Raw genomic sequence first — 24,679 nt, 5'->3', positions numbered from 1 at the left:
AGGAATAGAGGTAAAAAGATATCTCTCCCAAATAGTGCTGCTCCTATTACTATTGTGCCTCATGAAAATATAATTGCGGAAGATAATGATACTTCTTATGATCTTGAAAATCTTTTTGGCACTTTCTTGGAAGAATACGATAATTGCTATACTATTGGTGCTATCTATAGTATTAATGATGAGAGTGATTATGCTTATGATATGAAAAGGCCCAAGCTTGGGGAAGCTATGATTAATGAAGATGATATTTTTAGTCTCCCAACTTTTGATTAGAAAATTTATTATGATGAAAGCATGCCTCCTATTTATGATGATTATATTGATGAAAGTGGAGTTGGAGAGGTCATGACTTTATTTTGTGATGAATCCACTATTCCGGAAGAGGTTCCAATTGATTATGAGAACAAAGCTGCTATCTATGATGATTATTGTGATGACTTGTATGCTATAAATAATAATGATATCCGTGGAACTTGTCATCATGATTTTAGTTTTCAATTGGATTATGCCTCACATGATAATTATTTTGTTGAGTTTGCTCCCACTATTATTCATGAGAAGAATTTTGCTTGTGTGGAGAGTAGTAAATTTTCTATGCTTGTAGATCATGAAAAGAATGCTTTAGGTGCTGGTTATATTGTTGAATTCATTCATGATGCTACTGAAAATTATTATGAGGGAGGAATATATGCATGTAGGAATTACAATAATATCAAGTTTCCTCTCTACGTGCTTAAGATTTTTAAGTTATGCTTGTTTTACCTTCCTATGCAAGTTGATTATTGTTCCCATAAGTTGTTTGCTCACAAAATCCCTATGCATAGGAAGTGGGTTAGACTTAAATGTGCTAGTCATATTCTTCATGATGCTCTCTTTATGTTTCAATTCTTATCTTTTATGTAAGCATCATTGAAATCATCGTGCCTAGTTAGGGGCGTTAAACGATAGCGCTTGTTGGGAGGCAACCCAATTTTATTTTTGTTCCTTGCTTCTAGTTCCTGTTTAGTAATAAATAATTCATCTAGCCTCTGTTTAGATGTGGTTTTATGCTTTTAATTAGTGTTTGTGCCAAGTAGAACCGTTGGGAAGACTTGGGGAAAGTCTTGTTGATCATGCTGTCAAAAAACAGAAACTTTAGCGCTCACGAGAATTGCTGCCATTTTTATTTGGAGAGTTCTATTTAGTTAATTCTTTTTGAAGATTATTAATAGATAAATTCCTCAGGTCCAGCAATTTATTTGAGAATTTTATGAGTTCATAAGTATACGTTTGATCCAGATTACTACAGACTGTTCTGTTTTTGACAGATTCTGTTTTTCATGTGTTGTTTGCTTATTTTGATGAATCTATGGCTAGTAAAATAGTTTATAAACCATAGAGAAGTTGGAATACAGTAGGTTTAACACCAATATAAATAAATAATGAGTTCATTACAGTACCTTGAAGTGGTGATTTATTTTCTTTCGCTAACGGAGCTTACGAGTTTTCTGTTAAGTTTTGTGTTGTGAAGTTTTCAAGTTTTGGGTAAGGATTCGATGGACTATGGAATAAGGAGTGGCAAGAGCCTAAGCTTGGGGATGACCAAGGCACCCCAAGGTAATATTCAAGGACAACCAAGAGCCTAAGCTTGGGGATGCCCCGGAAGGCATCCCCTCTTTCGTCTTCGTTCATCGGTAACTTTACTTGGAGCTATATTTTTATTCGCCACATGATATGTGTTTTGCTTGGAGCATCAATTTATTTTGTTAGGATTTGCTTGATGTTATTTATAAAAATGTTTTGCATCTTTTATTTCAATAAAAGTGGCATTAATAGTCTTTACTATGCCTATGTTACAAGTATACATGTCGCTGTTTGAAAACAGAAAGTTTACCGCTGTTGCAATAATTCCCTAGAAAATTCAGAATGTGATAAAATGTTGAAATTTTTTGCATATTAAGCTCTGATAAATTTACTACAGTGTTAATTTTATTTCATAATTTTTGGAGCTAGGGAAGTATGGATGTTGCAGCATTCTTTACAGACTATCCTGTTTAGGCAGATTGCTGTTATGTTTGCATTGTTTGCATATGGTTGCTTCTTTAATGATTCTATTTGAGTATAGGACTATTAAATATGCAGAGGCATTTAGTATTCAATGTTGAATAATAATTTTAGTGATTTGCTACAGTAGAGTATGATAAGGTTTTGGCAATGGTTTATACTAACTTATCTCACGAGTCCTTGTTGAGTTTTGTCTGGATGGAGCTTTTGAGATTTAGGGAGACCGTGATATGAGAGGAATTAAGGATACACAAAAGCTCAAGCTTGGGGATTCCCAAGGCACCCCAAGATAATATTTCAAGAAGTCTCAAGCGTCTAAGCTTGGGGATGCCCCGGTTGGCATCCCACCTTTCTTCTTCAACAACTATCGGTTAGTATCGGTTGATCCTAAGTTTCTGCTTCTTCACATGATGTTTGCTATTCTTAGATGTCATTTTATTTTTTTTCTTGCTGTTTGAATAAAGTACCAAGATCTGAAATTATTAAATGTTAGAGAGTCTTCACATAGTTGCATAATTATTCAACTACTCATTGATCTTCACTTATATCTTTCGGAGTAGTTTGTTGTTGCTCTAGTGCTTCACTTATATCTTTTAGAGCACGGTGGTGGTTTTATTTTATAGAAATAGATGAACTCTCATGCTTCACTTATATTATTTTGAGAGTCTTAATAGCATGGTAATTTGCTTAAAATCCTAATATGCTAGGTATTCAAGAATAATAAAATTCTGTTATGAGTGTGTTGAATACTATGAGAAGTTTGATACTTGATGATTGTTTTGAGATATGAGGATGGTAATATTAGAGTCATGCTAGTTGAGTGGTTGTGAATTTGAGAAATACTTGTGTTGAAGTTTGTGATTCCCGTAGCATGCACGTATGGTGAACCGTTATGTGATGAAGTCGGAGCATGATTTATTTATTGATTGTCTTCCTTATGAGTGGCGGTCGGGGACGAGCGATGGTCTTTTCCTACCAATCTATCCCCCTAGGAGCATGCGCGTAGTACTTTGTTTCGATAACTAATAGATTTTTGCAATAAGTATGTGAGTTCTTTATGACTAATGTTGAGTCCATGGATTATACGCACTCTCACCCTTCCACCCTTGCTAGCCTCTCTAGTACCGCGCACCTTTCGCCGGTACCATAAACCCACCATTTACCTTCCTCAAAACAGCCACCATACCTACCTATTATGGCATTTCCATAGCCATTCCGAGATATATTGCCATGCAACTTTCCACCGTTCCGTTTATTATGACACGCTTCATCATTGTCATATTGCTTTGCATGATCATGTAGTTGACATCGTATTTGTGGCAAAGCCACCATTCATAATTATTCATACATGTCACTCATGCATCATTGCACATCCCAGTACACCGCCGAAGGCATTCATATAGAGTCATATCTTGTCTTAAGTATCGAGTTGTAAATCTTGAGTTGTAAGAAAATAAAAGTGTGATGATTATCATTATTAGAGCATTGTCCCAGTGAGGAAAGGATGATGGAGACTATGATTCCCCCACAAGTCGGGATGAGACTCCGGACGAAAATAAATAAATAAAAGAGGCCAAAGAAGCCCAAATAAAAAAAGAGAAAAGAGTCCATAAAAAGAGAAAAGGCCCAAATAAAAAAATAAAAAATGAGAGAAAAAGAGAGAAGGGACAATGCTACTATCCTTTTACCACACTTGTGCTTTAAAGTAGCACCATGATCTTCATGATAGAGAGTCTCCTATATTGTCACTTTCATATACTAGTGGGAATCTTTCATTATAGAACTTGGCTTGTATATTCCAATGATGGGCTTCCTCAAAATGCCCTAGGTCTTCGTGAGCAAGCGAGTTGGATGCACACCCACTAGTTTATTTTGTTGAGCTTTTATACATCTATAGCTCTAGTGCATCCGTTGCATGGCAATCCCTACTCACTCACATTGACATCTATTGATGGGCATCTCCATAGCCCATTGATACGCCTAGTTGATGTGAGACTATCTTCTCCTTTTTATCTTCTCCACAACCACCATTCTATTCCACCTATAGTGCTATGTCCATGGCTCACGCTCATGTATTGCGTGAAGATTGAAAAAGTTTGAGCACATCAAAAGTATGAAACAATTGCTTGGCTTGTCATCGGGGTTGTGCATGATTTAAATACTTTGTGTGGTGAAGATAGAGCATAGCCAGACTATATGATTTTGTAGGGATAACTTTCTTTGGCCATGTTATTTTGAGAAGACATAATTGCTTTGTTAGTATGCTTGAAGTATTATTTTTTTTATGTCAACATGAACTTTTGTCTTGAATCTTATGGATCTGAATATTCATGCCACAATTAAGAATAATTACATTGAAATTATGCCAAGTAGCACTCCGCATCAAAAATTCTTTCTTTTATCAATTACCTACTCGAGGACGAGCAGGAATTAAGCTTGGGGATGCTGATACGTCTCCAACGTATCTATAATTTTTGATTGCTCCATGCTATATTATCTACTGTTTTGAATGTTTATGGGCTTTATTATACACTTTTATATCATTTTTGGGACTAACCTATTAACCCAGAGCCCAGTGCCAGTTTCTGTTTTTACCCTGTTTTAGGGTTTCGAAGAAAAGGAAAATCAAACGGAGTCCAATTGACCTGAAACTTCACGGAACTCATTTTTGGAAGGAAAGAAGCCCAGAAGACTTGGAGTGCACGTCAGGGGACCTGCGAAGAGGCCACGAGGCTGGGGGGCACGCCCACCCCCCATGGGCGCGCCCTCCACCCTCGTGGGCCCCTCGTGGCCCCCCTTACGTACTTCTTCCGCCTATATATCTCCATATACCCTAAAAACATCCGAGAGCACAATAGATCGGGAGTTCCGCCGCCAGAAGCCTCCGTAGCCACCGAAAGCCAATCTAGACCCGTTCCGGCACCCTGCCGGAGGGGGCAATCCTTCTCCGGTGGCCATCTTCATCATCCCAGTGCTCTCCATGACGAGGAGGGAGTAGTTCTCCCTTGGGGCTAAGGGTATGTACCAATAGCTATGTGTTTGAGACCTCTCTCTCGTGTTCTTGATTTGGCACGATCTTGATGTATCGCGAGCTTTGCTATTATAGTTGGATCTTATGTTTCTCCTCCCCCTCTTCTCTCTTGTAATGAATTGAGTTTCCCCTTTGAAGTGATCTTATCAGATTGAGTCTTTAAAGATTTGAGAACACTTGATGTATGTCTTACCGTGGATATCTGTGGTGACAATGGGATACCACGTGCCACTTGATGTATGTTTTGGTGACCAACTTGTGGGTGCCGCCCATGAACCTATGCATAGGGGTTGGCACATGTTTTCGTTGTGATTCTCCGGTAGAAACTTTGGGGCACTCTTTGAAGTTCTATGTGTTGGTTGAATAGATGAATTGAGATTGTGTCATGCATATCGTATAATCATGCCCACGGATACTTGAGGTCACAATGGAGTATCTAGGTGACATTAGGGTTTTGGTTGATTTGTGTCTTAAGGTGTTATTATAGTACAAACTCTAGGGCTGTTTGTGACACTTATAGGAATAGCCCAACGGATTGATTGGAAAGAATAACTTTGAGGTGGTTTCGTACCCTACCATAATCTCCTCGTTCGTTCTCCGCTATTAGTGACTTTGGAGTGACTCTTTGTTGCATGTTGAGGGATAGTTTTATGATCCAATTATGTTAGTATTGTTGAGGGAACTTACACTAGCAAAAGTATGAACCCTAGGCCTTGTTTCAACGCATTGCAATACCATTTACGCTCACTTTTATCATTAGTTACCTTGCTATTTTTATTATTTCAGATTACAAATACCTTTATCTACTATCCATATACCACTTGTTTCACCATCTCTTCGCCGAACTAGTGCACCTATACAATTTACCATTGTATTGGGTGTGTTGGGGACACAAGAGACTCTTTGTTATTTGGTTGCAGGGTTGCTTGAGAGAGACCATCTTCATCCTACACCTCCTACGAATTGATAAACCTTAGGTCATCCACTTGAAGGAAATTTGCTACTGTCCTACAAACTTGTGCACTTGCAGGGCCAACAACGTCTACAAGAAGAAGGTTGTGTAGTTCACATCAAAGGGCGAGAGTCTTAGGTCTTGCATCTTCACAGTCCATCAGTCTAGACCACGTACCATAGTCCGGACGCCCGAGGACCCCCTAATCCAGGACTCCCTCACTTATCACACCCCATCATCACGTGGTGTCTCGGCACGACGAACTATAGCAATGGTGCATACTCAGGGAGAACACTTATACCTTGAAATTTAGTGAGAGATCATCTTATAATGCTACCGCCGTATTAAGCAAAATAAGATGCATAAAGATAAATATCACATGCAATCAATATAAGTGATATGATATGGCCATCATCATCTTGTGCCTTTGATCTCCATCTCCAAAGCACCGTCATGATCACCATCGTCACCGGCTTGGCACCTTGATTTCCATCGTAGCATCGTTGCCGTCTCGCCAACTATTGCTTCTATGACTATCGCTACCTCTTAGTGATAAAGTAAAGAAATTACATGGCAATTGCATTTGATACAATAAAGCGACAACCATATGGCTCCTGCCAGTTGCCGATAACTTTGTTACAAAACATGATCATCTAATACAACAATTTATATAATCACGTCTTGACCATATCACATCACAACATGCCCTGCAAAAACAAGTTAGACATCCTCTACCTTGTTGTTGCAAGTTTTTACGTGGCTGCTACGGGCTTAGCAAGAACCGTTCTTACCTACGCATCAAAAACCACAATGATTTTTCGTAAGTGTGTTGCTTTAACCTTCAACAAGGACCGGGCGTAGTAACACTCGATTCAACTAAAGTTGGAGAAACAGACACCCAATAGCCACATGTGTGCGAAGCACATCGGTTAGAACCAGTCTCATGAATGCGGTCATGTAATGTCGGTCTGGGCCGCTTCATCTAACAATACCACCGAATCAAAGTATGACTTTCTGGTAAGTAGTATGACTATTATCGCCCACAACTCTTTGTGTTCTACTCATGCATATAACATCTACGCATAGACCTGGCTCGGATGCCACTGTTGGGGAACGCAGTATTTTAAAAAAAAATCCTATGATCACGCAAGATCTATCTAGGAGATGCATAGCAACGAGAGGGGAGAGTGTGTCTACGTACCCTCATAGACCGTAAGTGGAAGTGTTTAGTAACACGGTTGATGTAGGAAAACATCTTTGCAATCCAGCCGATCAAGTACCGAACGCACGACACCTCCGCGATCTGCACACGTTCAGCTTGGTGACGTCCCTCGTACTCTTGATCCAGCTGAGGCCGAGGGTGGGTTCCGTCAGCACGACGGCGTGTTGACGGTGATGATTAAGTTACCGACGCAGGCCTTCGCCTAAGCACTACGACTATATGACCAAGGTGTGTAACTGTGGAGGGGGGCACCGCACACAGCTAAAAGATCAACTTATGTGTCTATGGGGTGCCCCCCTCCCCCGTATATAAAGTAGGGGAGGCAGAGGCCGGTCGGCCCCAACGGGCACGCCCAAGGGGGGAATCCTACTCCAAGTAGGAATCGGTCCCCCCCCTTTCCTAGTCCAAGTAGGAGAAGAAGGAAGGAGAGGAAGAGGGAAAGAGGGGCCGCGCCCCCCTCCCCTAGTCCTATTCGGACTCCCCTTGGGGGGCACCACCTCCTGGCTGCTGCCCTCTCTCCCCTAAGGCCCACTAAGGCCCATTACTTCCCGAGGGGTTCCGGTAACCCCTCCGGCACTCCAGTTTATCCGAAACTATCCGGAACACTTTCGGTGTCCAAATAACATGGTCCAATATATCAATCTTTATGTCTCGACCATTTCGAGACTCCTCGTCATGTCCGTGGTCCCATCCAGGACTCCGAACAATCTTCAGTACATCTAATCACATAACTCATAATACAAATCGTCATCGAACGTTAAGCGTGCGGACCCTGCGGGTTCGAGAACAATGTAGACATGACCAAGACTCATCTCCGGTCAATAACAAATAGCAAAACCTGGATGCTCATATTGGTTCCTACATATTCTACGAAGATCTTTATCGATCAAGCCGCATAAGAACATACGTTGTTCCCTTTGTCATCGGTATGTTACTTGCCCGAGATTCGATCGTCGGTATCATCATACCTAGTTCAATCTCGTCACCGGCAAGTCTCTTTACTCGTTCTGTAATGCATCATCCCACAACTAACTCATTAGTCACATTGCTTTCAAGGCTTATAGTGATGTGCATTACCGAGAGGGCCCAGAGATACCTCCCCGACAATCGGAGTGACAAATCCTAATATCGATATATGCCAACTCAACAAACACCATCGTAGACACCTGTAGAGCATCTTTATAATCACCCAGTTACGTTGTGATGTTTGATAGCACACTAAGTGTTCCTCCGGTATTTGGGAGTTGCATAATCTCATAGTCATAGGACCATGTATAAGTCATGAAGAAAGCAATAGCAATAAACTAAACGATCATAGTGCTAAGCTAACGGATGCGTCTAGTCCATCACATCATTCTCTAATGATGTGATCCCGTTCATCAAATGACAACACATGTCCATGGCTAGGAAACTTAACCATCTTTGATTAACGTGCTAGTCAAGTAGAGGCATACTAGGGACACTCTGTTTGTCTATGTATTCACACATGTACTAAGTTTCCGGTTAATGCAATTCTAGCATGAATAATAAACATTTATCATGATATAAGGAAATATGAATAACAATTTTATTATTGCCTCTAGGGCATATTTCCTTCACTACTGTCACTGGGAAAGGACGGCACAAGATTGAACCCAAAGCTAAGCACTTCTCCCATTGCAAGAAAAACCAATCTAGTTGGCCAAACCAAATCGATAGTTCGAAGAGACTTGCAAAGATATCAAATCATGCATATAAGAATTCAGAGGAGATTCAAATAATATTCATAGATAAGCTGGTCATAAATCCACGGTTCATTGGATCTCGGCAAACACACCACAAAAAGGTATTGCATCGAATAGATCTCCAAGAACATCGAGGAGAACATGGTATTGAGAATCAAAGAGAGAGAAGAAGCCATCTAGCTACTAGCTATGGACCCATAGGTCTGTGGTAAACTACTCACGCTTCATCAGAGAGGAAATGGTGTTGATGTAGAAGCCCTCCGTGATCAACCCCGAGTACAAAAGGCCCCTAGATGGGATCTCACGAGTACAAAAGGTTGCGGCGGTGGAAAAGTGTTTTTGTGGCTCTCCTGGTTGGTTTGGGAATATTTGAGAATATATAGGCGGAAGAAATAGGTCGATGGAGTCACGAGGGCCCCACAAGGGTGGGGGCATGCCCTACCCCCTTGGGCACGCCCTCCATCCTTGTGGCCGCCTCGTGGCTTTCCTGGCGTGCACTCCAAGTCCTCTGGATGTCTTCTGGTACAAGAAAAATCATGGTGAAAATTTCATTCCGTTTGGACTCCGTTTGATATTCTTTTTTGCGAAACTCTAAAACAAGAAAAAAACAAGAACTGGCACTGGGCTCTAGGTTAATAGGTTAGTCCCAAAAATAATATAAAATAGCATAATAATGCATATAAAACATCCAAAACAGATAATATAATAGCATGGTACAATCAAAAATTATAGATACGTTGGAGACATATCACTTTGCACCACGCCCTCAGAACCTTGTAGGCTGGTATGGACGTGCACAGTCAGATTTTGCCCGATCCAGATATCCTGGGCAAGATCTCTAGCAGCAGTTCCGGAACACGTCGACGACTAGATCGAGGAGGACCGATCTTGTAGGACATTGTCGTGAAGAGAAAAGAGCCCTAGGACCACCACCATAAGCATCACAAGAGCAGGCCCCCATGCCGCCCCGACCTAGCCCCCCGCCGCCTAGCCAGCCGCCGGCACCACCATGGTGTCTAGCAGCACGCAGCACATCTGCCTGCAGACTCGTATGGGCCAAGATCCGAAACCAGCACGGCCCGCCAACCGCGCCACAACACCATGCGGTCAGGAGCGACTAACTCGCTGTTGACCAGGAGCAGCTCCACCGGTGGACGAGGAAGATGTCGTCGTGATCCCATGGAGCTACCCAGATCTGAGCCGCTGAGATGAGATGCCATGACGCCGCCGTCACAGGATCCCACGCGAGCTTTGCTAATGGTTCCCTCAGGCAGTGGCAAGATGAGGGGAAGGAGAGGCGGCCTCGGGAGTCACCGGCGGTGGCGTTTCCCCTGTGTCGCCATATTGGGGCGACGCGGGGGCGTGGGTCTTTTCCTAGGCGCTAGTCTAGGTATTGCCTTTCTAAGAAACTACTAGAAGGGTCTCCACTTAACTATCCAGGTGCTCTCAGTTTGGAGTTGAACTGTCCAGGCTTCCATCCAGGAGCGATCAGCTTCAGTACTAGAGCTCGGGATCTGTCTCCGCCATGGGGTGATTCCCTGGCCAGAATAGTCAGGCTTTTACCGACCAGCTCTTGGGTTTCAGGTTGACTAAGCGAACCATTCGTGGGAGGGCCAATTGGATTGTCCTGCTAATTTAGCCAGACTATTTGGTTGCGCTATTTCAACTCAAAAAGGCTTAATTTACTACCCCCGTTTAAAAAGTTTTCTATCTCTTCACGATAGGTTTGACCACTTTGAGCCCAATATTTCAAATCTAAGAAGAGCATTGTCACACTTTTCAAGCTGTATTTTTTTATTTCACGAGTTTTTTAGGTATTTGAGAGAGGATCTAACCATAGCCAATATCCAAACTTCCCCTTTGTTTTGATCTAACACTTTTGTGATTTGAGCAACTTCAAAGCTTTCCATGTCATTCTTATTAGTCTTGGGTGTTGGAGACCACTAGGTAGTAGGAATCACTAGAGGCGATCCAAGGTTGTGAGTTTCCTAGTTTTTGAAGCTTTGGAGGACAATAAAACAAGTAAGTGTAATCCCCCAAAACAATAAAATATGAGGAACATATTTACTAGTTATATCATTCACAATTGCCTGAATCTCAAGACATTCCACAAAGCAATCATGTACTTTATTGAGATAGGCCTCCCCCTCTAAGAGCCGTGTATGAAAAATTCATCTCGTATGGCTCAAGCAGAAACACACAAATTTTCAATGGCCCCGGGCGAAGGCAGTGATACCAGCTATCTTTCGTTCTTTCCCAACGACTCAACTTTGGCTCAAGTCCATGCTTCCCAAGCTTTCTTGCCACCCTCTCTCTAAATGAAATAGAGACCTACCACATCAAAGTCAAGTGCCCTACTTGCTTTTGACACGTGAGAGGAAATAGGAGTAAGAAGTGCCAAGAATTACCACTTTCCAAGAAGTACCAATCTCAAAGAACTGTCCCCTGGTATGGCAGCAAGGGTTATCCAGTTCATAGGCGATGGTGGGGAAGAAACAAGCCGAACCTCTGATTGACCCGACCATCATTCCCCACGGGACATGCAACATGCCAAGAAGGGCACACATAACTAGGAAGTCAAGGGATGCAACAAGACCCAGAAAAATGACAGACATGTTGGCCAAGTGACTTCATCACACGACTAACAAAGCAGGGAAACACGCCAATGATTTCACTAAGAATACTGATGGGGGCCTTGCCGAGGGGATGTGCATTTCACCATATTCCCGTGTTGTGCATGTTTTATTGTGCCATATTTTCCTGCATAGGACTAAGTGCCAAAGGGCATGCATTGAGGCCACTGACTTACATCCTAGTTTCCTTAAATAAAGGCACACAACTACCATGCATGGAGTTGGAACATGCTAAAGTAGGAGACCAAGACATTTGACAAAGGAGCAACCGACCAAGACCTCTACAGATAGGCGTCAACTCTATGAGGAATGCGGGGCCATCTTCAACTTCGCCAAGATCTTCGGAACCCTAACTCAAGTTGTCTAGCATAATCAACAGATTCGAACTAGACATCACATATAGATCATCCACCTCCAACTTGATGAGGTCACATTCAACTCACTGTCATACAAATTACGCATGACTTCTATATTGTTGCTAGGTACACCGCAAATAACACCTAGATAGTTGTCGTCATGGACAAAGCTCTCCACCCACCGATGCTAGGGAGAACCAAAAAACTTCCATACAAATTTGTTGCAAGAAAGTTCATTTGACCTTATCACATGCCTTCTCAAAATAACCTTCCAAGATAGCATCTTCGAGTTTCTTTGAGTATAGATCGTGTATAGTTTCATTTAGGACTATCCTCTCACCTAAATGTGTAGTCCCATCATGAAAGGCATTTGTGTCTGATGAACAATAAAATGAGCAGTAACAGAGAGTCTATTTGTGCCCACCTTAAAACCTTAAAGCTCATAGATGATATATGATACCCAGGGCAGCCCATTGGCCGGGAGACCGGTTGCTGGGCCGGCCTTAGGGTCCAACAGGCCGAGGTGACCACGGGACTACCATGACTGAACCGAACTGCTAATCCTTCGAAGTTCTTGGCCATCGTGGCGATGCCGGCTATTGTCGCAACCTCGAACTCCCCGGCGTCAACGAGTCCATCCTAACGCATTTCCTACCCGACGGCGGCGACCAACATGGCCTCGAGGAGCAGCCAGTTGAAATCCTCCTCTGTGCACATTAAGTGTTCGAGAAAAAGTCTCATAGGTAAAAAATAATGATTTTTTAGTTTTGTTGTTGCGATATAGAAGTAGTTCGTAATGAAAATTATTGTGTTCTAGATGAGCTCGTTTGAATCCTCTCTATGGGATTCTTCCTTGTCCGAAGAGGAGTATGACATGAACGAAGAGGAGGACATTGCTTGATCTTGATGATCTACAAGAACAAAATGTTGAAGCATGGTGGTTTCATCTCATTGAGGAATGGTGAGCATGGCATGGGCAACAAGCCCACTAGTGCGATGTCTATGTTTCATGTATGTGTGATGATGAACAATTTGTGTTAAATTTTTTTGAACACAGTACAATAGAGATGGCCACATAATTTGTTTGAATTTGATGTTGTGAATTGATGAACTATGTAAAAACTAAGTATTATTTGTGTTATATTGTTTTGGATTCATTTGGATTGAGCTTGATATTTATCTGTTTCAATATGTATGCAATTGTGCCCCCGCGAAAAATAATATGTATGCAATTGTGGAGAAGCAGAAAAATATTTGGGTGCCCTATTTTAAATCATCTGCCACGGACCAAAATTTTATTGTATCCTACTTTACATCATCTGCTACGGCATAAAAATTCGGAGCCCTGAACGCTACATTTTGGGCCCCTAAAACTGTTTTTGGGTGCCCAATTATACATCATCTGTTGAAGGTACTCTAATCGGAGACGGCTTGGCCCTCTCATATCTGTAAATTCTTTCAGATGACAAATGATAAGCAATCCAAACTAACTGAGAAAAAAAGATGATCATTTGTAGCTTAGTTAAAAGAAACGACACTAACTAACTCATCTTCCGCTTAAGTAAAACATCACTCTAGCCAACCCTCGTGTTCTCCGCTAGACTTGGTCTTAGCTGGCTCGAGCCAAGAGCCCCAAGACACAAGCAAATCCATACCGCAGCATCTCCTAGTGATGATGGGTCCCTGCGCACCGCTCGTTCAGTCATGCATTGTCGTCCTTTATTTTGGAAAATTTATTTAGGACTTTGTATGGACATGCCACTGTGAGCGGCAGGCTTTGTGCTTACATGAATGCATTTACTCGTGTACGCAAAGATATCTTTTGCATATAAAACCCGAAGATTTCGGGTATTTTGTATAGTTATTATACATCTTAAATTACTCAAATTCAGTTTTCGATTGCGATATCAACACCACTAAATTCACTGGCCGTGTGATATCTTAAATTCACTCGGTTCCTGTACTTTTATTAGTCTAGGGCGGCTCTGCCGTGTGATGAATCCCAGAGGGGCCAACTGGTGGCATATGGTTCGATTCGATCGCTCAAATTTGACTAGTTTGACGGCAAACATCCTTGTTGTGCGACCATTTCCTGAAGCTTAACAAAACCTGCCGAGGAAAGACGTGGCGGATCGATGCAACCAACCGCAACCAAGCAGAGAGTACACTCCTGCTGGTTGCGACAAGTGATTTCGGCTTTACTTTCAAGGTTCCAATTCCAACAAGTTTATATAAGTTGCCACGGTCTCAGGCTGACTCCTCAGTCCTCGAATCAAGCTACACACGATGGCCGTAGCTCGGAGCATCCTGGTTGCGCTGCTCGCCGCCGTTTGCATTGCCATCTCCACGGCCGCCGCGGCGACCAGCGTTAACACCACCGACTTCGTGGGCTGCCTTGCCCTCCACCTTCCTCCGGGGATCGTCTACACGCAGTCGTCGGAGTCCTACCCGTCCGTCCTCGAGTTCTCCATCAAGAACCTCCGGTTCGTCACGCCGGCGACCCCGACGCCCCTCGTCATCGTCAAGGCCACCCACGCCACACACGTCAGGATTGCCGTGCGCTGCGGCGCGGCGCACGGCGTCCGCGTGCGCCCGCGCAGCGGTGGCCATGACTATGAGGGGCTCTCCTACCGCTCCCTCGACGCGGCTCACCCATTCGCCATCGTCGATCTGGCGGCGCTGCGCGCGATCCGCGTTGACGTCCGTAGCAGGTCGGCGTGGGTCGAGTCCGGAGCCACGCTCGGCGAGCTTTACTACGGCATCGCCAACAAGAGCGCGCGTCTCGGGTTCCCCGCCGGTGTTGGCCCGACGGTCGGCGTCGGCGGGCACTTCAGCGGCGGCGGCTTCGGCCTGATGCTACGGAAGTACGGCCTCGCCGCGGATCGCGTCGTCGACGCCGTCATGGTGGACGCCAAGGGGAGGCTTCTGGACAGGGCCGCCATGGGGGAGGACCACTTCTGGGCCATCCGAGGCGGCGGGGGCGGGAGCTTCGGCATCGTGGTGTCCTGGAAGCTCCAGCTCGTGCGCGTGCCCGCGATCGTCACCGTGTTCACCGTCCACCGGCCAAGAAACCAATCCGCCAGCGATCTCCTCACCAAGTGGCAGAACGTGGCGCCGGCCCTGCCCCGCGACATGATCCTCCGGGTGGTCGTGCAGAACCAGGACGCGCAGTTCGAGTCCCTGTACCTCGGCAGGTGCGCCGGCGTCGTCGCGACGATGACCAAGATGTTCCCGGAGCTGGGCGTGACGCGGCGAGACTGCATCGAGATGAGCTGGATCGAGTCCGTGCTCTACTTCGCGTTCTACGGCACGGGGAAGCCGAAGGAGATGCTCCTGGACCGGGGCACCAAGCCGGACAGGTACTTCAAGGGCAAGTCGGACTTCGTGCACGAGCCCATCCCGAGGGACGTGTGGGAGAGCACGTCGAGCTGGTTCCTGGAGGACGGCGCCGGGCTGCTCATCCTCGACCCCTTCGGCGGCAAGATGGGCAGCGTCGCGCCGTCCGCGACGCCGTTCCCGCACCGGGGCGCGCTCTACAACCTGCAGTACTACGGGTTCTGGTGGGACAACACGACGGAGGCGTCGGAGCAGCATATGGGTTGGGTCAGGAGGTCGCACCGGGAGATGGAGCCGTACGTGTCCAAGAGCCCCAGGGGCGCGTACGTGAACTACAAGGACCTGGACCTCGGCGTCAACGAGTATGGTGGTGACGGCGCCGGGGCCAGCTACGAGACGGCGAGAGTTTGGGGCGAGGCGTACTTCAAGGATAACTTTGAGAGGCTTGCGGCGGTGAAGGCCATGGTGGATCCCGCTGATTTCTTCAGGAACGAGCAGAGCATTCCACCTCTTCCATTACCAGGTGGCAATGGCACGACGCAGAATTGAAAAGGAATGTTAATTTTTCTCTTGTCTTGAAGAAGTTACTTGACTCAAAGTACCGAAGTCTAGATGTAAAAAAAAGTAAAATTCAAACTTGTCGTGGATGTGTAATCTACTCCTCAAAATTAGAAACCGCTTGTGATGTGTTCGTTTCCAACGACTATCACAAGGCCGCTTCTAAAACCCGACTTTTCATCGATACTGCATTTATATTCAAAATATCCAGATTATTGTCATAGTTATTATTTGTTCTCAATTGTTTGTGTGTATTAGGCATTTGCGGCCATGTTGACTGTACCCTGTGTGATCAACAACCTATGAGTGTTGGTTTCCTGATTGCGAAGATGCAAAATCATCCCTCGTTGTAACCGGATGATCAGAATCGTCTCCACCCAAATCAAAAGAGTCTTTCTCATGAAACATACGGAAACCCACTGTGCTATGAGAAAGAGAAGATGCGGACATACGAGTGGAGAAACAATGTATATGCGACAAAGCGGTGAATAAGCAAAAGCCTCGAGGATGAAAGGCGTGTCGTCTTCTTGTGGGTAGGGCCGATAAGGAGAAACAAGTTGAGAAATCACATATTAGGGCATCTCCAATGGCGTACCCAAAATCGGACATACTATACGTTCACGGACACAGATATGAGAGCGGGACATCCAACCCACTACACCAAACATCTACCCTATCTGCCCCTGTTTTCGTTTTCTTTTCGCGTCACTCAAAATAAGTACAAATATATAGCATCAATCTTCAAATAGTGAAATATTGAAATTCAACAAAAGTTCAAATATAAATATTACAATCAAAGTTTTCAAATGAAATATTTCAAACATAAATTCAACTTGCACGTATGTTTGAGTCCTCTCCATTAAATGACCACAAATGCTCAACCAGATCATTCTAGAGCTGCTCAAGAGTTCCTCAATGCCGAATACGTCGATGCATTTGGATAAAATTCTAGAACATCGCTCGATTTTGCTCTGAAGTTGGATAGGATCACACATGTGCTCAAATTCCAGACCTTCGTCAACTCCTTCACCATTATCCGCCACAATAATATTTGAATTGCTTATTTCCATGTTTATAATTAAAGATTTTATATTTTATGCTATACTACTATGATTCTTAAATATGAGATTCATAGGAAAACTCATATGCACGTGTATAATGATCCAAAAACCCTTGAACCCAGTTTCTTGTCATGAGAGTCTACTATATCTACCTATGGATTGAATAAGATCCTTCACATAAGTTGTCATCTTTACAAAAAAGCAATAAAACTGCTCCAAAATATGTATGATCTTTTATTGTAAAGGAAACTAAGCTTTCTACGAACTTGTGATGGTAAAAAAAAAAGCGATGGTTCGCATAATAAAGGTTGCTGTCACAAGGGCAATATAAAGTGATGTTTCTTTCCATTAAGAGTTTGCACATTTAAAAATAAAAAGCGCATGACAACCTCTGCTTGCCTCTGCGAAGGGCCTATCTTTTACTTTTTGGTATTTCCTTTTTATGCGAGAGTCAATAAGGTTCATCCTTATTTCATTCTAAATCATTCTCCACTTGGAAAGCATCATGTGGTAGGGAAAGATCCAGGCACATATATCGAGTTGGATGTAGGTAATCATAAGTTATTATTGTTGACATTATCCTCGAGGTAAATAAGTTGGGAGGTGAAAACTATAAACCCCCATCTTCCTATGCGTTTGACTAAAACTTTTGCTCCGTAAATATGTCATGAGTGTTAGCAATCATGGAAGACTAAATGATAGTTGAGTATTGCTACCTCTTGAGCACTGCGTTGGTTTTTCCTTAAAGAGGAAAGGGTGATGCAGTAAAGTAGCGTAAGTATTTCCCTCAGTTTTTGAGAACCAAGGTATCAATCCAGTAGGAGACCACGCGCGAGTCACCTCGTACCTACACAAACAAATAAGAACCTCGCAACCAACGTGATAAAGGGGTTGTCAATCCCTTCACGGCCACTTGCAAGAGTGAGGTCTGATAGAGATGATAACAATAAGATAAATATTTTTGATATTTTTATGATATAGATTGAAAGTAAAGATTACAAAATAAAATAGATTGGAAACTTATATGATGGAGAATAGACCCGGGGGCTATAGGTTTCACTAGTGGCTTCTCTCAAGATAGCATAAGTATTACGGTTGGTGAATAAATTACTGTCGAGCAATTGATAGAAAAGCGAATAATTATGAGAATATCTAGGCATGATCATGTATATAGGCATCACGTCCGTGACAAGTAGAGCGACTCCTGCCTGCATCTACTACTATTACTCCACACATCGATCGCTATCCAGCATGCATCTAGAGTATTAAGTTCATAAGAACAGAGTAATGCCTTAAGCAAGATGACATGATGTAGAGGATAAACTCATGCAATATGATGTAAACCCCATCTTTTTATCCTCGATAGCAACAATACAATACGTGTCGTTTCCCTTTCTGTCACTGGGATCGAGCACCGCAAAATTGAACCCAAAGATAAGCACTTCTCCCATTGCAAGAAAGATCAATCTAGTAGGCCAAACCAAACTGATAATTCGAAGAGACTTGCAAAGATAAACCAATCATACATAAAAGAATTCAGAGGAGATTCAAATATTGTTCATAGATAAACTTGATCATAAACCCACAATTCATCGGATCTCGACAAACACACCGCAAAAGAATATTACATCGAATAGATCTCTAAGAGAATCGATGAGAACTTTGTATTGAGATCCAAAGAGAGAGAAGAAGTCATCTAGCTACTAGCTATGGACCCGAAGGTCTGAAGTAAACTACTCACACATCATCGGAGGGGCCATGGAGTTGATGTAGAGGCCCTCCGTGATCAATGCCCCTCCGGCGGAGCTCCAGAGAAGGCCCCAAGATGGGATCTCTTGGGTACAAAAGGTTGCAGTAGTGGAAATAGGGTTTTGTGGTGCTCCTGGATGTTTGCGGGGTATATGGATATATATAGGAGGAAGAAGTAGGTCGGTGGAGCAACGAGGGGCCCACGAGGGTGGAGGGCGCGCCCAGGGGGTGGGCGCGCCCCCCTGCCTCGTGGCCTCCTTGATTGTTTCTTGACGTCCAATCCAAGTCTCCTGGATCACGTTGTTCCAAAAATAACGCTCCCGAAGGTTTCATGCCGTTTGGACTCCGTTTGATATTCCTTTTCTGCAAACACTAAAATAGGCAAAAAAAACAGCAATTTGGGCTGGGCCTCCGGTTATTAGGTTAGTCCCAAAAATAATATAAAAGTGTAAAATAAAGCCCATTAACATCCAAAACAGATAATATAATAGCATAGAACAATCAAAAATTGTAGATACGTTGGAGACGTATCAAGCATCCCCAAGCCTAATTCCTGCTCGTCCTCGAGTAGGTAAATGATAAAAACAGAATTTTTGATGTGCAATGCCTCCTAACATATTTCTCAATGTAATTTTTCTTTATTGTGGCATGAATGTTCAGATCCAAAAGATTCCAGATAGAAGTTTAATATTGACATAAAAATAATAATACTTGAAGCATACTAACTAAGAAATCATGTCTTCTCAAAATAACATGGCCAAAGAAAGTTATCCCTATAAAATCATATTGTCTGGCTATGCTCTATCATCATCACACAAAATATTAAATCATGCACAACCCCGATGACAAGCCAAGCAATTGTTTCATACTTTTGATGTTCTCAAACTTTTTCAATTTTCACGCAATACATGAGCGTGAGCCATGGACATAACACTATAGGTGGTATAGAATGGTGGTTGTGGAGAAGACAGTCTCACATCAACTAGGCGTATCAACGGGCTATGGAGATGCCCATTAATAGATGTCAATGTGAGTGAGTAGGGATTGCCATGCAATGGATGCACTAGAGCTATAAGTGTATGAAAGCTCAACAAAAGAAACTAAGTGGGTGTGCATCCAACTTGCTTGCTCACGAAAACCTAGGGAAAATTGAGGAAGCCCATCATTGGAATATACAAGCCAAGTTCTATAATATAAAATTCCCACTAGTTTATGAAAGTGACAACATAGGAGACTCTCTATCATGAAGATCATGGTTCTACTTTGAAGCACAAGTGTGGAAAAAGGATAGTAACATTGGCCCTTCTCTCTTTTTCTCTCATTTTTTTGTTTGGGCCTTCTTACTTTTTTTCTTTTGGCCTCTTTCCCCCTTTTTTCGTCTAGAGTCTCATCCCGACTTGTGGGGGAACCATAGTCTCCATCATCCTTTCCTCACTGGGACAATGCTCTAATAATGATGATCACCACACTTCTTTTTACTTACAACTCAAGAATTACAACTCAATACTTAGAACAAAATATGACTCTATGTGAATGCCTCCGGCGGTGTACCGGGATATGCAATGAATCAAGAGTGACATGTATGAAAGAATTATGAATGGTGGCTTTGCCACAAATACGATGTCAACTACATGATCATGCAAAGCAATATGACAATGATGAAGTGTGTCATAACAAACGGAATGATGGAAAGTTGCATGGCAATATTTCTCGGAATGGCTATGGAAATGCCATAATAGGTAGGTATGGTGGCTGTTTTGAGGAAGGTATATGGTGGGTTTATGGTACCGGCGAAAGTTGTGCGGTACTAGAGAGGCTAGCAATGATGGAAAGGTGAGGATGTGTATAATCCATGGACTCAACATTAGTCATAAAGAACTCACATACTTATTGAAAAAATCTATTAGTTATCGAAACAACGTACTACGCGCATGCTCCTAGGGGGATAGATTGGTAAGAAAAGACCATCGCTCGTCCCCGGCCGCCACTCATAAGAAAGGCAATCAATAAATACATCATGCTCCGACTTCATCACATAACAGTTCACCATATGTGCATGCTACGGGAATCACAAACTTTAACACAAGTATTTCTCAAATTCACAACTACTCAACTAGCATGACTCTAATATCACCACCTCCATGTCTCAAAACAATCATCAAGTATCAAACTTCTCTTAGTATTCAATGCACTTATATGAAAGTTTGTATTATTGTGCCTAAAAGAAAATTGCCATGTTGTTCTAAAGGACTCTCAAAATAATATAAGTGAAGCATGAGAGATCAATTGTTTCTATAAAATAAAAACTACCGCCGTGCTCTAAAAGATATAAGTGAAGCACTAGAGCAAAAACTATATAGCTCAAAAGATATAAGTGAAGCACATAAAGTATTCTAATAAATTCCAATTCATGTGTGTATCTCTCAAAAGGTGTGTACAGAAAGGATGATTGTGGTAAACTAAAAGCAAAGGCTCAAATCATACAAGACGCTCCAAGCAAAACACATATCATATGGCGAATAAAAATATAGCTCCAAATAAAGTTACCGATAGACGAAGACAAAAGAGGGGATGCCTTCCAGGGCATCCCCAAGCTTAGGCTTTTTTGTGTCCTTAGATTTACCTTGGGGTGCCTTGGGCGTCCCCAAGCTTAGGCTCTTGCCACTCCTTGTTCCATAATCCATCAAATCTTTACCCAAAACTTGAAAATTTCACAACACAAAACTTAACAGAAAATCTCGTGAGCTCTGTTAGCGAAAGAAAAAAAACACCACTTCAATGTACTGTAATGAACTCATTCTATATTTATATTGGTGTTAAACCTACTGTATTCCAACTTCTATATGGTTTATAAACTCTTTTATTAGCCATAGATTCATCAAAATAAGCAAGCAACACACGAAAAACAGAATCTGTCAAAAACAGAACAGTCTATAGTAATCTGTAACTAACGCAAACTTATGGAACCCCAAAAATTCTAAAATACATTTATGTACATGAGTAATTTATCTATTAATCATCTTCAAAAAGAACTAACTAAATATCACTCTCCAATAAAAAATGGCAGAAATTCTCGTGAGCGCTAAAGTTTCTGTTTTTTACAGCAAGATCAAAAAGACTTTTCCCAAGTCTTCCCAACGGTTCTACTTGGCAAAAACACTAATTAAACACAAAAAACACAGCCAAAACATAGGCTAGATAAATTATTTATTACTAAACAGGAGCAAAAAGCAAGGAATAAAAATAAAAATTGCCTCCCAACAAGCGCTATCATTTAACGCCCCTAGCTAGGCATAAAAGCGAAGATAGATCTAGGTATTGCCATCTTTGGTAGGCAATTCATAAGTGGCTCTCGGATCTGGCTTGCCCGCTCCCTCCCCATGCTCCCATACGTGCTCCCACTTCATCCTACAACTATCCTTTTTCCTTTTTCCTTTCTAATCTAATCATATCCTCCCCTGAGTTTAAGGGGGTGGGGCCGGGCCTTATTTTGTTCCAATCAAATCAAGCCACGTACGCGGGAGCACGGATGGGAGCACGTGCAGGGAGCAAGCAAGTCTCGTCCATGGCTCTCATAATAGATTCATATGGTAATTTAATTTTGTTTCTAGGGAAGTGTTCCATGACATTCCTTAACGGAAAATGGAATTTAATATTCCCTTCTTTCATATCAATAATTGCACCAATCATTCTAAGGAAAGGTCTACCAAGAATAATAGGACATGAAGGATTGCAATCTATATCAAGAACAATGAAATCTACGGGCACATAATTCCTATTTGGAACAATAAGAACATCATTAATCTTTCCCATAGATTTCTTGATAGTGGAATCCGCAAGGTGCAAGTTTAAAGAACAATCATCAAATTCACGGAAACCTAGCAAATCACACAAAGTTTTCGGGGTCGTGGAAACACTAGCACCCAAATCACACAAATCATAGCATTCATGATCTTTAATTTTAATTTTAATTGTAGGTTCCCACTCATCATAAAGTTTTCTAGGGATAGAAACTTCCAACTCAAGTTTTTCTTCATAAGATTGCATCAAAGCATCAACGATATGTTTAGTAAAAGCTTTATTTTGACTATAAGCATGAGGAGAATTTAGCACGGATTGCAACAAGGAAATACAATCTATCAAATAGCAATTATCATAATTAAATTCCTTGAAATCCAAGATAGTGGGTTCGTTGCTATCTAAAGTTTTGACATCTTCAATCCCACTTTTAACAATTTTAGCATCAAGATCTAAACATTCTGAATTTTTGGGACACCTTCTAACTAAAGTTGACTCATCTCCAGTCCCATAATTATCAAGATTCATATTGCAAAACAAATATTTAATAGGGGATACACAATTACTTTTAGACCTTCATCTTTATTCTCATAAAACTAGAAGAACACGCTTTTATGAAGCAATCATTTTTAGCACGCATCCTAGCGGTTCTTTCTTTGCACTCATCAATGGAAATTCTCATGGCTTTGAGAGACTCATTGATATCATGATTATGTGGAATAGATCTAAGTTTCAAAGAATCAACATCAAGAGAAATTCTATCCACGTTCCTAGCCAACTCATCAATCTTAAGCAATTTTTCTTCAATCAAAGCATTGAAACTCTTTTGCGAACTATAAATTCTTTAATATTAGATTCAAAATCAGAGGGCATGTTATTATAATTTCCATAAAAATTGTTGTAGGAATTACCATAATTATTAGAGGAATTACTAGGAAACGACCTAGAATTAAAATTACCTCTATACGCGTTGTTACCAAAATTGTTCCTACCAACAAAATTCACATCCATAGATTCATTATTATTCTCAATCAAAGTAGACAAAGGCATATCATTAGGATCAGTAGGAGCATTCTTATTGGCAAACAATTTCATAAGTTCATCCATCTTTCCACTCAAAACATTAATCTCTTCAATTGCATGCACCTTTTTACTAGTAGATCTTTCCGTGTGCCATTGAGAATAATTAACCATAATATTATCAAGGAGTTTGATAGCTTATCCTAAAGTGATTTCCATAAAAGTGCCTCCCGAGGCCGAATCTAAAAGATTTCTAGAAGCAAAATTGAATCTGGCATAAAAAATTGTATAATCAACCATAAATTCAAACCATGTGTAGGGCAATTACATATCATTAATTTCATCCTCTCCCAAGATTGTGCAACATGCTCATGATCAAGTTGCTTAAAATTCATAATATCATTTCTAAGAGAGATGATCTTAGCGGGAGGATAATACTTAGAGATAAAAGCATCTTTGCACTTATTCCATGAATCAATACTATTTTTAGGCAAAGACGAAAACCAAGCTTTAGCACGATCTCTAAGCGAAAATGGAAATAGTTTAAGTTTAACAATATCATTATCCACATATTTCTTCTTTTGCATATCACACAAATCAACAAAGTTGTTTAGATGGGTAGCGGCATCTTCACTAGGAAGGTCAGAAAACGGATCTTTCATGACAAGATTCAGCAAGGCAGTATTAATCTCACAAGATTCAGCATCGGTAAGAGGAGCAATCGGAGTGCTAATAAAATCATTATTGTTGGTATTGGAAAAGTCACACAATTTAGTATTATCTTGAGCCATCATGACAAGCAAGCAATCCAACACACAAGCAAACAAGAAACAGGCAAAAGAGGCAACTGGAAAAGAGAAGGGGAACGAAAAAAGAGGGCGAATAAAACGGCAAGGGTGAAGTGGGGGAGAGAAAAATGAGAGGCAAATGGAAAATAATGTAATGCGAAGGATAAGAGTTGTGATGGGTACTTGGTATGTCTTGACTTGGTGTAGATCTCCCCGACAACGGCGCCAGAAATCCTTCTTGCTACCTCTTGAGCGCTGCGTTGGTTTTCCCTTGAAGAGGAAAGGGTGACGCAGTAAAGCAGCGTAAGTATTTCCCTCAGTTTTTGAGAACCAAGGTATCAATCCAGTAGGAGACCACGCGTGAGTCACCTCGTACCTACACAAACAAATAAGAACCTCGCAACCAAC

At 42.0% G+C, this 24,679-nt stretch overlaps 1 protein-coding gene across 1 annotated transcript; it reads left to right on the top strand.

Moving 5' to 3' along the window:
• The first annotated feature begins 14,206 nt into the window (after positions 1 to 14,206).
• On the top strand, positions 14,207 to 15,951 carry LOC123151641 (berberine bridge enzyme-like Cyn d 4). Its single transcript, XM_044571324.1, has one exon. The coding sequence runs from the start codon at positions 14,248 to 14,250 to the stop codon at positions 15,844 to 15,846; it is 1,599 nt and encodes a 532-aa protein (XP_044427259.1). The 5' UTR covers positions 14,207 to 14,247; the 3' UTR covers positions 15,847 to 15,951.
• Positions 15,952 to 24,679: the final 8,728 nt, after the last annotated feature.

This window comes from Triticum aestivum, chromosome 7A, assembly GCF_018294505.1.
Source record: "Triticum aestivum cultivar Chinese Spring chromosome 7A, IWGSC CS RefSeq v2.1, whole genome shotgun sequence".
Taxonomy (NCBI): Eukaryota; Viridiplantae; Streptophyta; class Magnoliopsida; order Poales; family Poaceae; genus Triticum; species Triticum aestivum.
This window is presented reverse-complemented; position numbering and strand designations above follow the sequence as displayed.

What these genes read in the sequence shown, in the direction of transcription:
- LOC123151641 (XM_044571324.1), top strand. Translation starts at nt 14,248, where the DNA reads ATGGCCGTAGCTCGGAGCATCCTGGTTGCGCTGCTCGCCGCCGTTTGC.